Consider the following 17,754-nt stretch of genomic DNA (forward strand, 5'->3'; position numbering starts at 1 on the left):
CTGCCAGGTAGCTCCTATTATTATCTACATTTTAAAGTTAAAAATGCTGAGGCCTGGTGAATTTTGGGTACTTGCTCAGCCAAAATCAGGCACCCAGGATTTTGATCTATGTCAGACCTAAGAGCTCTTAGCCACCAGGCTACTTTGTTCAGAAATGGGTCCCCGGGTAGGTGTGAATATTTTATTATTGGGCATGTTCCCAACAAGGCACTTGGATTGAGAAAGACAATTTATATTTCTTACACTGAGAAATAAAACTGCTAGTGAGTGAAAATACTTGTGTTTGTCTATCAGCACTTGCAGGGTAATTGAAGTTCATTTGTTTGGAGTGTGGACTCAGTGCAGAGGAAGTGGATAGATCCTAAAGCACGGTAACTTCAAGATAAGGTAACTCCGTGAGCCTCCACGCTCTGCTTGTCACAGTCTGGTCTCAAGGTTCCTTTCTCCAGGAAGTGCTGGAGTCCAGAGCCCCAAGCTCCCCATCACCTTCTCCAACACCCCAAAGGATTGTGCACACTTGTTGGGACATCCACATGTTTACATGATTTTTTCACAGCTTACACTGTAGCAACTCTTTCTATTAAAAGGAATGGCCACTCATTCAAGTTAGTTCAAATAATAGAAAAGTTTATTATAAGATCAGACATGTAAGTAAGGAAAATGGGACTTTTCCACCACTAACCAAGCTTCATGGGAAGCTATGGTGAGGGTGGTGGTGGGGACACAAGTAGCTCCCAAAGAAAGAACTAAAGATTTAAAAAATGTTAGTAATAATAACGAACACATATAGAGCTCACTCTGACCAGTCACTGTAAATAAATATTTTTTAATATATTAACTCATTTAATGATCACAACAACCCTATGAGGTAGGTATTATTAATAGTCCCATTTAAAAAAATAGTTTCATTTTATACATCAGACAGGTGAGATGGATGCGGGTTGGGTCAATGTTATTACTCACCCAAAGGAGTGATGCACAAATAATTAATATACAAAAGTACTATTCATTGATCTGTATTCATTATATCATAGTTTCTATGACATCTATTACCTCACAGTTTCTGTGGGTCAGAAGTATGGGTTCTCTGCTTAGGGTCTCATGAGGTTGCAATCAAGGTGTCAGCTGAGCTGGGTTCTCCTCTGGAGGCTTGACTGGGGAAAAATCCACTTCCAAGTTCATTTAGGCAGTTGGCAGAATTAATTTTCTTGCAGCTGCAAGACTGAGGGCCTCTGCTTCCTGTTGGCTGAAGGCTGGAGGCTGCTCTCAGCTCCTAGAGGCTGCCTGCTGGCTGCAGAGTCACTCACATCATCAATCCAGCAAGGAGAATCTCAAGAGTGAGTGTGTTAGCAAGGAGGCGTTCCATTTGCGTAACATAGACCGTGAAGTGCCAGCCCATCCCCTTTGCCATATTCCGTCGATTAGAAGCAAGTCACAGGTTCTGCTCACACTCAGGGAGAGGGGATCACACAAGGGTATGAACACCATGAAGGGAGAATCATGAGAGGTCACTGTAGAATCTGTCCATCACAAAAATATTAAAAGTGCCAGGTGAGTGGTACAGATACCAGGTGTTACAGGAGCTCAGAAGGAATGTTCCTTTTGACAGATGTGAGGGCTCCACATGCAGAGGTGGCCTCACCACTGTGAGCTCGTACCATCCAGATGTCTGGATGCTCCCATTTCAATATGAGATGGTGAGAGATGGGTCCTACCATCAGTTCACAGGAAAACAGAGGTCTTGGATCCTGACCTCTGCAGCGGGAGCCAGAGTGCAAGCCTGGTTCAGGAGAGAGGCTATGACTATTATCCAGGGGTCTGAGGGTCAGGCATCAGGTCACAGCTCTGGCGACGAGGAATGGAGGTCATGTTCAGGAGATGGCAGGTCTGAGGGGCCACTGGGCAGACCTCCTGGGAGGCTGGTCAAGTTGGGGGAAGGAGAGCCAGGAGGCTGAGGTGAATCTGAGATGAGATGGCCCGGGGATGAACAGGTCAGAGCTGCTGAGGATGGCTGGTCAAGTGACTCGTTGATTCTTTTCTCCAAGTTGGGATAAATAGCCTCTAATTGCTCTGGAGCACTCCTAGAAACCAAAAATCCTTCAGTATATTCTGTTGACTCTTCCACTGTCCATGTAGCATGAAGATGCAAGTTAATGGAACAGTGGAACTCCTTGACCTTGAGAAAGCCCCCACACATCTAGGTTGGTGTGGGTTTGTGTGTGGAAGCACATGTAGGAAGGGAGATGGGATAGCTCATACCTGTTCAGTAGGTCACTGGCATCCTAGGAGAGAGGAGTGAGAGTCACCATCAGTTCTCGGGTTTCTGTTTCCTCCAAGTCCCCTCCCCACCCCACTAGTGGATGGCACTCGGGACTGCCACCTTGAGGACTGGAGGGGTGCACCCCTTCTGTGTAACCCCCCCTCTGCTGCAGCAGCATTGGGCAGCCTTGGACAGGTCACCACCATGTGTCACAGAGAAGTCTTTTTTTACACCTCCCAGAGGGATACTACAGGTAGGCTGCCCACTATTTGGGGAGAAATCCGGGCTTTGGAAGGCACACCAGGATATGCACCTTCAGCAGGCTGGTGTCCAGTTTCTTGGCCATCCCCTCCAGATCAGTGACCAGGCTGCTGAGCTGAAGTAATGCCATGGAGATGCCAGGGATTCTGGACAACTCTGCGGACACATCCCGCCGCTGTTCTGGCCACCACTGAGCAGGGGTATCTGGCTGTCTTCTGGTTTGGGGTTGCTGCTCCAGCTCAGCCTCCAGCCTGTGGGTCCAACGGTCTGCCTGAAACTCCAGAAAAGGAATTCTGTAAGACTTGATGTCAGAAGACTCCGCCTAGCCCTCCGCCTCTGAGCATTGAGTGAGAATGCTGATTTCTCAGTCCTCCTCCCTTCGTAACATTGACTCTATGTGTCATGGGTATTAAAGAGGAAGCCGTGTTCTTCAAAAATGCCAGGACACCTCCCCACCTAACACCCTTGTGAACATCCACACGTGCCATGCTACACACACACACACAGACTCTGCTATACCCTCCCACTGCCTTTTAACCCTCTCGGGTCATAATGTGAGGAGAGACCCCACACTGAAGTGAGCAAGAGAGACAGAAAGGTAGACGGTCAGAAACAGAGAAAGAGACCTATGGTTTGCGGAGTAATTTTCAACTGATAGCCTGCTTGTCTCTGATTCTTACCTTGAACTAGGTGGAGCAGGGCTGGCTTTCATTGAACATATAAACCATATGAAGTTCAGAGGGTTTGACTTGCCCCAGGCCACTCAGCCAACAAACCCCAAGATGGAGCCCAGCACCCATGTTTCCAGCCTCCAGGCCCTCCCCCTGCAGCAGGCTGCTTCAGACAGACAGATGGCTGGACTGGAGTCCTTCCTGAGATTCTAAGAAACCCACCTTCATCTCCTGTAGTCTCTCCTCCTCCTGAGCTCTGAGCCGCTGGAGTTCACAGATATCCTTTCTGAGCTTCCTGATCCTACGGTTGAGTCGTTCCTGGGGAGGCAGGCATGCTTGATGATCAGACCACGGGTGAGGGTGATGCCCAAGGAAAACATTGGGGGGGGGGGCGGTGGGTGTCCTGATCCCAGGATGAGGCTAAAGGAAAATTATGCCTAAAAAGAGGCAGCTTTCTATGTGTCATCCTTGGGGGAAGAAATACAAGAGTTTATTTAATGGATGATGATGGTGAAAAGAGATAGTTTGGTTTTTTTAAGCCTTAACTACACAGGAATAACAGATAGTAACAGAATCTTTTCTACTCTGACTTCAGGGTGTTTTTCTCCCAACATCTAAAAGTTTTTTGCTGATCACTGACAACTCTTACTACTTCTCTTCAACAAGTGAAGCCATTCTAGCGAGAACTGACTTAGGAGATGCAAAGCCTCTGGTACCACTCCCCCCACCCTGGCTGGGTTGGCCAAGAATCTTCTATTAGAGGTAAACCTATAGCCCAGGAAGGCATGGGACCTCTCTCTAAATCTTAAATCAGTGTCTGGATGGGTCACTAAGGATATAATGAATGATTTCAGTTTCTAAAAAATTTACTTTCAGGTTTTTGAAAAACTATGTAGGAAGTAAAAGTAAACAAAGCTGATACAGATATTAACACAGGCCTTTAATGACTCAAAATGGAAGAAAGGTACAGGGTGGGGGTGACAGCGAAAGATTCTGGAAACAATCTCCTTGTCATCCCTTTTTAGACTGGTGACAAAATGTATTTGCCCTGCTAGATAAAAGGGCATACAAAGCTTTAGTAATAAAACAGTATGGTGCTGGAGCAAGAACATCTAGAAAATGAAAGAAGAGAGAGCTCAGGGAGAGACCCATGTTTACAAAAGACTTTAAAAAGAAAAAGTACAAAGAAATGAGTCACAGGTATGAAATGTACAGTGTGGAGGATATGGTCAGTAACTGTGTCGTATCTTTGTGTAGTGACACACTGTAACTAAACTTGTCCTGGTGATCATTTTGAAATGTATAGAAATATTGAATCACTATGTAGTGTAAGAGGAACTAATGTAGTATTGCAGGTCCATTGTACTTTCAAAATGAACAAACAGAAGAAAGAAATCAGATTTGTAGTTATCAGAGTTAGAGAATAGGAAGAGGGTGAATTGGACAAAGGCAGTCAAAAGGTACAAGCTTCCAGTTAAATGATAAATAAGTACTAGAGATGAATGTGCAACACGATAAATATAATCAACACCACTGTATGTTATATATGAAAGTGGTTAAGAGAGTAAATCCTAAGAGTTTTGATCACAAGAAAGTGTTATTTTTTTTATTTCTTTAATTTCATATCTATAGGAGATAATAGATGTTCACCAAACTTACTGTAATAATCATTGTTATGAATATACATCAAATCATTACCCCGTACACCTTAAACTTTTATACTACTGTTTGTCATTCATATCTCAATAAAACTGAAAGAAAAGAAAATAAAAAGTAGTATATAAATCAGTAAGAGAGGAGACAAAATCTGTAGGAGATGGTGTTGAGAAACCGGCTTACAAAAACAGAGGAAAATAAAGTCAGATGCCTATCCAGAACTCTAGATGGATTAAAGACAGCAAGAAAGGAAAACTATAAAGTTAATAGAAAATAATGTTAAAGAATAAATTTGTGGCCTGGGGGTAGGGAAAAATTGTCTTAAATAAAACCCCCAAAGCACAAACCATGAGACAATGACTTAATTTGATGACCTTAAAAATTAAATATTTCTGTTCAATAACAACACTATGGCCAAAACTAACAGAGAAATGACAGACTAGGAGGTAATATCTGCAATGTCTAAAACAGCAAGAGACTTATTATATACAGGACATCAAAGGAAAGTCTAGGGAATTCCCTGGCAGTCCAGTGGTTGAGATTCAATGCTTTCACTGCCGTGGGTCTGGATTCAGTCCCTGGTTGGTGAACTAAGACCCCACAAGTTGTGCAGTGCAGCCATAAATACATAAATAAATAAAAGGAAAGCCTAGAAATAAAAAGACAGGAAACCAAAAGAAAAATTTGGAAAGAATATGAACAGTTAATTTACAGAAGAAGGGATGTCCAAACTCATCAGTGATTAGAGAAATGGAAATTAATACAATGGAATATTACTTGACCCTCATCAGAATTAATAAAAAATTAGACAACTGGATAACACCTGGGGAAGGTGGGATGTATGTGGGTGTAAGGACCACACTGCAGGCTGGTGAGATGGGCACTAGCATAGCATTCTGTTGAGAGTCTTGGCCATCTAGGTGTGCTTTCCTCTATGATCCGGTGGTCCCGTTTCTGGATAAAATTCCCAGAGAATTCCTCACTCAGGTTCTAAGCTAATGTGTATGCTACAGCACTGTTTGTGGTAACAGAGTTGGAATCACGTAAAGTCCATTCCTGTGAAATGGATGGGTAAAATGAGGAATGTGCCTGCTGTGGAACACTATGCAGCTATCAGAAACAATGGACTATGTGACCCACAAAACGTGAACTCATCTCAAATTCATGGTAGAATGGAAACCAAGAAGTAGAGATTTCCCTGGTGGCCCAGTGGTTAGGACTCCACACTTCCACCACAGAGGGCATAGGTTCAATACCTGCTCAGGAATTAAGATCCCACAAGGGGCCCAGTCGAGGGGATAAAAAGGGGGGAAAAAGAAGTAGAATGAGTCCCATCATGTAATTTTGTTAATTCAATATATAAACATACAGTGCAGCAATGTGTGTTTTGCAAACTGTCTACAGATAAAAATATAACAGACCCTAAGTAGCTACCCATGGAAGAGAGAGGAGCAGTGATTAAATTAAAGGAACAGACAAAACAAAAACGGGATTTGTGGACTAAAGATAGAAAGTGAAAGTCGCTCAGTTGTGTCCTACACTTTGTGATCTAGGCAGTCCATGGGATTCTCCAGGTCAGAATACTGTACAGACCATGGGATTCTCCAGGCTATAATACTGGAGTGGGCAGCTATTCCCGTCTCCAGGAGATCTTCCCAACCCAGGCATCGAACCCAGGGCTCCCATATTGGGGATGGATTCTTTACCAACTGAGCCACAAAGGAAGCCCGGACTAAAGAGTGTGCTATTAACCAAACTGTTGGGGGCGAGAGGAGAAGGGGACGAAGGAGAATGAGATGGCTGGATGGCATCACCGACTCTGTGGACATGAGTTTGAGTGTACTCCGGGAGTTGGTGATGGACAGGGAGGCCTGGCGTGCTGTAATTCATGGGGTCGCGGAGAGTCGGGCACGACTGAGCGACTGAGCTGAGCTGAGCTGATTAACCAAACAGTGTGTGTTTCACTAAGTAAATCTGTCTCAACTCGGTTAAAAAAAAAAAATGGGGGAGAGGTGATTTTGTTGTTGTTGGCTGTTCATGGGGGATACTTCTTTCTTTTTTGTCCCTGTCATTTTGCTTCACTTCCTCTTTGGAAAACAAGTGTCCTGCCTCACTGGAGACGTACAGGTAGAGTCTGGGGTTGGACAAGATGACTTTGAAAGGTCTTTCTGGCCCTGAGATTCAGAAGATGGACCCAAAGTCAAGGGGCTATGGGTGAGACATCAGCAAGGACATTCAAGCAAAGAGTAAGCAGAAGAGACAGTGATGTCACTAGGAATTTATTAAAAATTTGTCACATCACTGGGTGTTACCTGTGTGCATTTCCCAGGAGAGAAGGAATCAAACAGAAGGAAGGGCATGTGAATTTCACTCAGGGGCCTCGCTGGTGAAGGTGGATGCTCAGGTGGGGTGGGGAATTGTGTAAGCATGAAAGTTCAGGTCTCACAAAGTTGAAACAAGCAAATAACCTTCACCTTGTTACCCCTTCCATTTACTCTCTCTGGTGTCACAACTACATTTCTTGAAGGAGTAGGCAGTTCTCACTGTCTTCACATTCTCATGCCCTTTTGCTCCCCAGCATCTGCCTTTGCTTCTCATCAATCTTTGGAAACTGCTGTCTCCAAGGTCACCAGTGAACTCCAGGAAAGAAACTTTGGAGGTGCCTTCTCTCAGGCTCCTCTTCTTTGATGTGATTCTCCCCACCTCACTCTACCCACCCCCTGTCCTTCCTTGACCTTTCCGAGGTTGTTTCTTTAACCCGTTTCTTTTGCTGAACTATGTCCTTAATTTCAGGCTTCAGATTTTATCATAATTTCCTGAAAGATGTTTGTCTTAATAGTCAATCCTATTTCTAGCTGAGACCTAAGTATCTTCCACTGCCCAACTGGCAGTTCAAACTCAGTCTGGAGTAGTCAAACTTATCTTCCTCTTCCCCACCCTCTTTCACAATCCACTACTCTTGACTGCCATATTTCTGTCCTTGGACCCACTATTCTGCCTGTCTTCCAACTTGAAACCTCAGTCATGTTTTGTCTGTTACCTGTTTTACTCCTGTCTTCAAAAGAGTTTCTTATTGTCAAAGATAAGCCCAAACTCCTTAACCCAATATCCAAGACCCCCCCATAACCCAATTATATTTTCTGTGTTCCCTCTCCCTACTTTCCCCATATTCTTCACAGGAGCCAAATGGAGGTGCTGATGGTTTCCCGAACACACCCCATACAGCCACACCTCTCTTTTACTTCCCTCTGCCAGGAATGCTATCTGTTTCTGCCTGTCAAAGTCAGGCCTGTTCCTAAGATCTGGTTCAAAACATCACAGTCCTGTCTTCTGGAGTAGCTTAAAATTTAATGAAGGGTTTATAGTCAACTCTGAACATTGTGTAAATAAAAAAGGAAGCAAAGATAGCAGCAATAAAGATAAAAGCATGAAATAATCGAAGATAATTCAGATCTATCATTTATAGTATTCAAAGTGAATAAGGTAAAGTCCTTTTTAAAAAAAATTATTCATCCAGTTTTGCATTAAGATAATATTTAGTGTGTGCATATTATGTGAATGAGGTACTCATTAGAATTAAAAAGCAAAATTCTACAAATTTTTATCTTACTAAAATATTCCTCAGGGAGTTTGAGAAAAAAAAGACAAATTGAAAGATAAGCAATGGTTCAAGATGTGTTTTGAATTAATAAATACTTTTTTAAAGTCTATAATCCTAAAATGTGATTTCACAATAAAAATATTTTGACTAAAAAGAGCAGTAAGTAGTGATGAAACATGAGAACTTAGACACATTGAAAATCCTCTCAAACGGCTTATTAACAATATGCATCAAACAAAAAGTGGTTAGAAGGCAAAAAGGGTACCTTTCCCTATATAGTCACCAAAAAAACAAAAAGACCAATTTTCAAAAAAAATGCTCCTTACAGAACAAGTCCCAAAATAAAGATAAGAAAGATATAGTCTATTATATTTTATGAGAAAAAATGGTGTTGATGACTAAATCTGACAATATCCACATGATCATACATATAGAAAATGTCAGGAAATTAAGTTAAAGGATACATGCATTCAGCAAAGACTCTCATTTGGATCTACAATGTACCAATTGCCAAAAAATTTACTCTTATAAAATATATAGCTACCCTCAATATGAGATTTAAATTAAGAAATGTAACATCTGATTCAGCGACATAAAGGGAAACACTTAGTGATATTAATATATCCCGTTATTGGTCAAGACCGTGTAGGCCCATAAAAGTAATAATTCTTAATGTAGGCAACAAATTTAGTGTGATACCAATTAAAATTTCATGGGATTCTCCATAATGCTTAGAATCATTGCATAAGACAATGCTTCTGAAAAGACAGTCAGCAAGAACGTCAGGTTACAAAAATTACTATTTGGTGAAGATGCTACTACAGTTAAAAATAAACCAAAAAGCAATAAGTATCAGAACTGCATAATAACTTTCAAACAGAAAACACTAAATCCCTAGTTTCAAAAACCAAATTGGTGTTCCATGCCGCATTCCAGTCCCACTCGGTTTCACTCATAGATAGGTTCACTTTTCCAAACTCGACCTACCACAGCTTCACTCTTCTCAAACCTTTCACATCCCCGCCTCTAACCACACAGCTGGTGTTCTTTCTCACATATTACTGAGGAAATAAATCCGAACACGTGAGTCACCTCCCAAACTGCAATACTCCCTTCCCTTGCAGATGCCTTCTTTCACTCCCCACAGTTTCAATGGAAAGAGTGTGCCTCCTCCCAGCCCAGCATCCACTTCTTTGCCGACGCCCATCTAACTAGATGGCTCAGCATCATTCAATGTACTCTGTAGTCACTTCTTTCTTAGCACTGGAACACCACTTTCCCTAGCTTTTCTCAAGCCTTGCTAGTGGCTGAGTCCAAGTCTCCCTTACTGGGTCCCCCTCCATCTTACGTCTAAGTGATGGCCTTTCTTGGGACCTTGCCCTGGAAACTCTTTTCTCCCTAGACTCTCTCCTGGGGATATTGCAGCAATTCCCTTAGTTTTAAATATTATCTTTTAAAAATTTATTTTATTTACTTTCATTTATATTTTTGACTGCTCTGCGTGACTTGTGGGATTTTAGTTCCCTGACCAGGGAAGGTTTGGATGGAGTCCTAACCACTGCACCACCAGGAAATTCTCTTAAATATTATCTTTATTCTGATGGCACCCTGTCCTAGGTTCTGGGAGTACTATCCCAGACTCTCTTTGGAGATTCAGATTTCTTAGCCAGCTGCATATCTGAGATCCTGCTTTGATGTGTCTCAACTTGGACTCGACTTGCCTTAAATGAAACTTGATGTTTCGTTCAAACCTGTTCTCCTCAGTCCTTATCTTTCCATCATCCATCTAGTTTCTCACACTAGAAATTCATGAAGTCATCTTTTGATTCCCTTCATCCCCTCACCCCACTTCTAATCTGTCAGTTCAGTTCAGTTCAGTTCAGTTCAGTTCAGTTCAGTCGCCCAGTCGTGTCCGACTCTCCGCGACCCCATGAATCACAGCACGCCAGGCCTCCCTGTCCATCACCAACTCCCGGAGTTCACTCAAACTCATGTCCACAGAGTTGGTGATGCCATCCAGCCATCTCATTCTCCGTCGTCCCCTTCTCCTCCCGCCCCCAACCTTTCCCAGCATCAGAGTCTTTTCCAGTGAGTCAACTCGTCGCATGAGGTGGCCAAAGTATTGCAGTTTCAGCTTTAGCATCAGTCCCTCCAATGAACATCCAGGATTGATCTCCTCTAGAATGGACTGGTTGGATCTCCTTGCAGTATAAGGGACTCTCAAGAGTCTTCTCCAACACCACAGTTCAAAAGCATCGATTCTTCGGCGGTCAGCTTTCTTCACAGTCCAACTCTCACATCCATACATGACCACGGGAAAAACCATTGCCTTGACTAGACGGACCTTGGTTGGCAAAGTATCGTCTCTGCCTTTTAATATACTATCAAGGTTGGTCATAACTTTCCTTCCAAGGAGCAAGTTCAGTTAGATGCTGTCAATTCACACCCTAATTATAAACTCTTCAAGTACAACAAGACATTTCCAGATTTGGGGCTCCCAAATCTGTGTTCCCTTCTGCCCCGTCTTTCCACTGGCCACCTTCTCTTTTCCCTGGTCTCAGCCCCAGTGCTACCTCCTCCGTGAGGCCCTCACTGACCACATGGGTCACCCATTACTCTCCATCTCTGATTCTTTTTTGTTTTCTTCCTAGATCATAGAAGACTTCTCATTTGTTTGATTTCTTCCCTGTCTTTCTTTGGAAAATCCCTGGCAGGAGGGATGGCATCTGACTTGTTCAGCATTGTATTCCTAGCATGCATGGTAGTTACTGATACACTGCAGCAACTTACTCAAGTCTTTCTTAAACAAATATTGTTCTTTATTTACTTTAGGTTCCTTGTCATAATTTAAAGGTAGACTTGAGGACAGAGATTATGAATCATCTTTATAGTTCCAACAATGCCTGGCATGACATCATACGCAAAGGATAGACCTGAATAAATCATTGGGTGAGTGAATAGATTTTCCCATCTATTCACTGGCCCATCAGCAGGTGGGAGACCGCCCTCTGCCCTCATGGGATCCCCTGCACTTAGAGGGAATGATGTTAGAACTAGAGAACTTGGCCTCTTTGGTTTCTGAGTTATTTCTCTCCTTCCCATAGTCACCCTTGATCTGGACTCCTCACTTTCTCATTCTGTTTCAAAATGTGTTCAAAAAGTCAAGAATCTAAACGAACGCTTTGGAAATTCATCCTTCATTATCGGATAGAAAGACACCATGGTGAAAATATGTCAATTTTCCATCCAATCAAATGGAAACTAAATTGGGGGTGGGAGAGGGGGAAGATTGGTTTGAAAAATGCTAAAGCTAATTGGCAAAATAGGCATATAAAAATATCCACAAAAATTCTGAAAAATAAGAATATTCTGACTGTTCTAAGACCTACGTGACACTAAAATACATTGGAAAAGGACAGTTTTAAAAATGGTTTTACACCCAGGCAGAAATAGAATAGAACAGAATAGAGTCAAAAATTATGCACGTCTGTATGGACTCATGGCATACTATAAAGTTGGGATTCAAATCAGTGGGGGACTATGGGTTATTCAGTAGTAAATGACAGGAAAACTGATCATAATTTGGAAGCTATCTTATTCTTTCATCAAAATATATCTTGAATATTCTAAGTCCTTTAAAATAAATGTTGAAGGATACTCATTGCAACATTTCTTGCGATCTCAAAACAAAACAGTTACCTATAGATAACTCAATACCAGCCAATTTATGGTACATTCATAGAGCTGAACACCATGCAGCTGTTGAATTCATAAGATCTAAAGGTATTGATGGGAAAATGAAATAATGTCCAAGATGTATTTTTAGATGATAAAAATGAGTTACAGAAAGGTATGCAGAGAATCTTTGTGTGTCTGTGTTTTAGACAGTGTGTTCAAACACATAATTTTTTGAAAGAATTATACACAAAGATCTAACAATGGTTACTTCTAGGGGCTGAGAATGGGGGGAAACAGGAAGAAAAATTTTTAGTTTTGATTTTATACATTACAGTGTTATCTGAATTACCACTTTGATGATAAAAGTTTTTAAAAATAGAATAAAAATAGTTACTATAGGAAGGAAGGAAAAAAAGACAAAGGAAGAAGGAAAAGAGAGAATCATGTACTAATTTCCAAGTTTCAGTATATTTACAGGATAATTGTTAACATATATAAATGTGGCTCAGTGGTAAAGAATTCTCCTGCCAGGCAGGAGATGTAAGTTTGATCCTTGGGTTGGGAAGATCTCCTGGAAAAGGAAATGGCAACCCACTCCAGTGTTCTTGCCTGGGTAATCCCATGGACAGAGGAGCCTGGCAGGCTGTAGTCCATGGGGTTGCAAAAAAGTCGGACCATGACTTAGCGAATAAACATCAACAAAACTTGATTACATTTCTGGCCAATATTCTAGTACTGTCAATCAAGGGAACCATATAGTCTTAATATTAAAAGGGTTTTGCCTTATTTAGTCCAGCTCCATACTACAGATGAGACGTGTGAGGAGTTCATGCTTCTTGGGAATCTGATGTCATGTGACAGTGTCTCCTCTCAGACTTCTATTAATACATTGAAATTTAAACATCAGTAGCAAGCTATATACAGGAAAATGAAGACAAAGGCCTAAAACAGGATAAAGCAGAAGAAATGAAGACAAGGGCCAGTTACTGAACCTCTATGACATGCCCGGGATCAAGGACAGGGAGTAGAAAGGAGTAACTTGGGGAGGCGGTGGCAGGGGGATAGCGATGATGACCTTGCCTTACCTTGTAGTGGCTGATGGCATTTTCAATGGGCAGTTCACAGTGAGACTTGTGTTCAGGGGCCACCCGGCATTCCATGCACAGAAGACGTCTGCTCTCCTCACAGAACCAGCACACCTTCTTCTGGTGGCTGTCGCAGGTATAGCCGGCCCCCAGGACCCCCTCGGAACAGGGCTTCCGGCAGAGGGGGCAGCTGCGGACTCCGGAGGCTGAGGCCTTCTCCAGGTGCTGGGCCAGGCAGGCCTGGCAGAAGAGGTGGCCGCAGTCGGTGCGCACTGCCTCCTTCAGGCGCTCCTGGCAGATGGGGCAGACGCCCTCTTCCCGGCGGTCCTCCCGCAGGGGGCCCATGGCCTCCACCCCACACTGCCAGCGTCCTGTCTATTAGGGCCTCCTTCCCCACAGGAACTTTGGATGGCCTGCCACCCTTGACAGTCCAGTTAAGAAGGAGGCAGCCCCGGAGAGGCTCAGAGGACACGACTCAGCCCTCTAATTTCAAGCAATCTCCCGCTCTTCATCAATAGACCATAGCATGGACCACGGAAACCACCATTCTGCAACAAGTTCCAGAAATACGTCATCTTTCACATTACCCTCTGGTTTCCTAGTCTTTACTAGACATAAAATCACTCTTTTTCATACACCTGGAGGAAGTAGGTGATTTAAAGACCATGTTTCCTCTTCAGAACTTTCTGTGAATATTTTTACAGCTCAAATTTAAGAGGTGAGAGTGTCCCTGTCAGAAGCCAGAGCTTCATAAACTTCCAAGTTGAAAGTCTCTGATTTACCCTCAGTTGAGAGAACTTGCAGGAGCTGGTCGAGTACCACACTGAGATACTTGAAGGCTTGTGGTCACACTCTAAGAGTTTGGCTACTGCTGTCAATTATGACTTGCAGCATCTCCGTCAGCTGTTCATTCTACCAACCAGCATCTCTTTCAAGGTTATACAAATTCCACAGTCAAAGGGACAAAGAGAAGAAAAGGACAGAGAAAAGTCCAGAGGCTTTTTCCCTTCCTTTCAAATCACCTCCAAAGACCCAAGGAAGAAAGTACTCTCCCGTCCCTATTTCCCTTAAAACACTGCATTCAACTCTCATCCCCTCATCCCCAAGCCTCTCGTCTAGTCCTCCTCCAGAAAAGCTCCCCTGGTATCCTACCTCAGTTTCTCCCGTGGCAATTTCAGGTCATGTCTCATGGTCCGGATCTGGAGCGATGGCCAGCAGGCGACTGGTTCTTTTTAAACCTTGCGAATTATATATGCTCATGTGTCAGTAAAAAGGGGGGAGAGGTGATGAGGCCCATCCTCCCCACAGCTGCGTGACTGACCGAGGGGTGAGATGGACTTTGGTTGGTGAAAGGTGTGGCTTGTTTGCACACAGGAAGGAGGAAAGTCTTCGTGCCTCAGACGTAAATATGACATGAAGTCAGTCAGGACACAGAATGAAGACCTCCCAGAGCCCAGCTTAGATACCTCGGGATCCAGGTGTGGTCGGTGTCGGTGACACAGAACCATGGCATCTGTTTATGATACCGGAACACCAGGTGCCTACCCACTGTCTTCCAGTCAGGCTGGTCTCAGCACTCACCCTGGGGGAGCCCATGGGGAATAACACTAATAAGAGTTGCTGGTTGAGGCTTTTTTTTTTTTTTGCCACCCTGTGAGACTTGTGGGATCTTGGCTCCCCAACCAGGCACTGAACCCGGGTCCTTGGCAGTGAAAGCGTGGAGTCCTAACCACTAGACCTCCAGGGAATTCCTGAGGCTTTGTTAAAGGTCCAACATTCCTGTTCAAATCTCACTCCGTACTATCCTTCTTCAATCCCACTTGGCCACTGTCTGCTGTGGGGTTCTTATTAAAAAGTCACTTTTCCGGGCTTCCTAGGTGGCTCAGTGGTAAAGATCCACCTGCCAGTGCAGGAGACATGGGTTCAATCCCCGATTCAGGAAGATCCCACAGCCATGGAACAACAAAGCCCGTGTGCCACATCTATGAAGCCGGTGCTGTAGAGCCTGGGGAGCTGCAACTAGAAAGCCCATGTGCTACAACTACTGAAGCCTGTGTGTCTAGAGTCCATGCTCCACAAGAGCAGCCACCACAGTGATAAGCCCTAGCATGGCAGCTAGAAGTAGCCCCAACTCACAGCAACTAGAGTAAAGCCCGCAGAGCAATGGAGACCCAGCATAGCCAAAAATAAATAAATAATAAATAAAAACATTTAAAAAAAAGTTACTTTCCCCATAGTCACAGTTACTTGGCCTTTTTATCAAAGGCAATGGCTCCCTCGAATCTCAGGGTGACAGGTGGAGTGAGCATCTTACATACTCCATACCACCACCTCCTGAGCGTGATGCCCCAGCGCCAGATAAAAATACCTGTGTGTGGAGCTCTGGCTGTCCGCTTTCTCCCTCTGCTTGCTGTCCTCCACAGAGCCAATTCCCCTGATCTGTTACAGATGAGCCACTGAGTCTTGTGAATGAAGCTCATGGGCTCTTCCCCACCCTTCCTTGCAATCCTGCTGTCATTCTGGGTGATTTCAAGGACGATGTAGTTGATCATCAGGCCTGAGGCCCTTAAGCTCCTTGACTTGCTCACATCCAGTGACCTTTCCTTTTGGGGACCATCCTGGTAACCATTCTCTGGTCCTTGTCAGAACAGACTTCACCACCCAAAGTCACAAATTCAGGCATCAGACTTGTCTTACATCTCTCTCCCAAGCTTCTTACTACCTCATCTGGTCATCAATCTCTAATCCTTGACCCCTCCACATTCCTCATCTGCCATGTCTCATGAGATGAGAAAGGAGAATGTGGAGAGATTAAGTAACCTGCTGAGGCCACAGATGGGTACACAGGGAGCTGGGATTTCGATCTGGATGTCTGTCATTTTAGCCCATGAGCTTCTTCACCACAAAATGTCATCTTTTCACACTTTTCCTTGCCCTTACAAAAAGATCAATAAAGTCTTAATAAATGCAAAGATGAATTGTCAGATAGATTGAGAATTAGATTCTGGATAGATGAAAAATAGCACTTTGTGCCACTTTGGTGTACTGACCATATGGTAACTTCTTCTACAGTTATTTAGGTACTTTTCTTGATTTTTCTACCAGCTTATTGAGCAACTTGAAGTTAGAGACACACTTAATGCCAACTTAAGAATAATTCAAATATAGAAGTCATAGAAGAATAGACAAATAAATTCAGTCATATTTTAAAAGATCTGCATGTGTGGGGAGAATTGCAAAAGAATGTCAAGAGACAAATGACAAAATGAAAATGTAAAAGGAAAACATATTTAGAATTATCATCAAAATCAAAGGGTTAGGACTTCTCTGGTGGTCCAGTGGTCAAGAATCTGCCTTGCAATGGGATACGGGTTCGATTCCCTGGTTGGGGAACTATGATCCCACATGTGGCAGGGCAACTAAACTCATGAGCCACAACTACTGAGCCCGTGCTCCACAACTAGAGAAAGCCTGCACGCCCCAGTGAAGACCCAGTGCAACTAAAAATAAAATAAAAATGGTAGTTTATAAAAAAAATCAAAGGGTTAATTCCCTTAATGCATAGAGAATTCTCTCTCACACACAAAAATTAACAAGAGTGAAACTGGATAGAGGAAATACACAGACACTTCATAGGAAAAAAAAGTCTCTAAAACATGTGAAAAGATGCTCAATCTCTCTCACATGAAGAAAATGCACATTAAAATGGCACTAAAATTAGATGGCAGGATGACTGGCTTGGAAAGGGACTTTCCTTTATGTTCCTATTGTACTTTTTAAATTTGGAACCAAGTAAGAATATCACCTGGGTTTCCTCTGTGGCTCAATGGTAAAGAAACTGCCTGCCAATGCAGGAGAGGCAGGTTCCATCCCTGGGTTGGGAGGATCCCTTGGAGAAGGGAATGGCAACCCATTTCAGTATGCTTGCCGGGAGAATTCCATGGACAGAAGAGCCTGGCAGACTACAGTTGCAAAGAGTCAGACATGAGTTAGTGACTAAATGACAACAATAAGGATATCATCTATTTAAACAATTACATTTAAAGAAGAGGAAAAATCTGTGGCTAGAATGAAAGAAATTTTAACTACCCCAAAGATCTGGATTATGGTCCTAATTCTGAGATTTGGAGCTTCATGCGCCAAGACAACCAAAACCTCAGCCTCCTTCCCAGAAAAGTGGATCAAATGTCACAGTTGGGAATGGATATGCTTCAGAAATTAAGTGCACAACGGTTAGGGGTGATTATTTCCCTGCCTCACAGTCTATTCAGCATAGCTCCTTGCATATAGCGAGCCATTTGAATGAGTGATCTTATCTAATTTCACCTACTTAAAAATATTGTAGCCAGGGGCCCAGTGATTTGCATCTTTTCCCTTTCCTTCACTCTGGCTCTGCTCTGACACTTTCCAGCAGAGAAGCCCCCTTACCTCTTCTTGTGGCTGCTTTAAATTCTTAGAATCAGTTTAAGCTCAGCTCATGTCCCAGTTTCCTGCATGAAACCTTCCTAACTACTCAATCTTCATCCTTCCAGGGCCTCCACT

The 17,754-nt window shown here is 43.2% G+C and overlaps 1 protein-coding gene across 1 annotated transcript; it reads right to left on the bottom strand.

Annotated features, from left to right (window-relative positions):
- Positions 1-1,837: 1,837 nt before the first annotated feature.
- On the bottom strand, positions 1,838-13,557 carry TRIM40 (tripartite motif containing 40). Its single transcript, XM_088831392.1, has 5 exons — positions 13,213-13,557; positions 3,415-3,510; positions 2,574-2,798; positions 2,260-2,282; positions 1,838-2,081 (listed from the first exon to the last, which is right to left on the bottom strand). Exons 1-5 carry the CDS (start codon positions 13,555-13,557, stop codon positions 1,838-1,840), a joined length of 933 nt encoding a protein of 310 aa, XP_088687518.1.
- Positions 13,558-17,754: the final 4,197 nt, after the last annotated feature.

The sequence above is a fragment of the Moschus berezovskii genome, chromosome 23 (genome assembly GCF_049115385.1).
Source record: "Moschus berezovskii isolate FMDL1 chromosome 23, NW_MosBer_1.0, whole genome shotgun sequence".
Classification (NCBI taxonomy): Eukaryota; Metazoa; Chordata; class Mammalia; order Artiodactyla; family Moschidae; genus Moschus; species Moschus berezovskii.

Bases quoted from the DNA above. Each gene is read 5' to 3' on its own strand.
- TRIM40 (XM_088831392.1), bottom strand. From the start codon at position 13,557: ATGGGCCCCCTGCGGGAGGACCGCCGGGAAGAGGGCGTCTGCCCCATC. The intron at 2,799-3,414 runs GTGGGTTTCTTA...CCTTTTCTGGAG, and splicing joins AGAGACTACAGGAGATGAAG to TTTCAGGCAGACCGTTGGAC. The intron at 2,283-2,573 runs GTGCATATCCTG...CCTCTCTCCTAG, and splicing joins TGGACACCAGCCTGCTGAAG to GATGCCAGTGACCTACTGAA.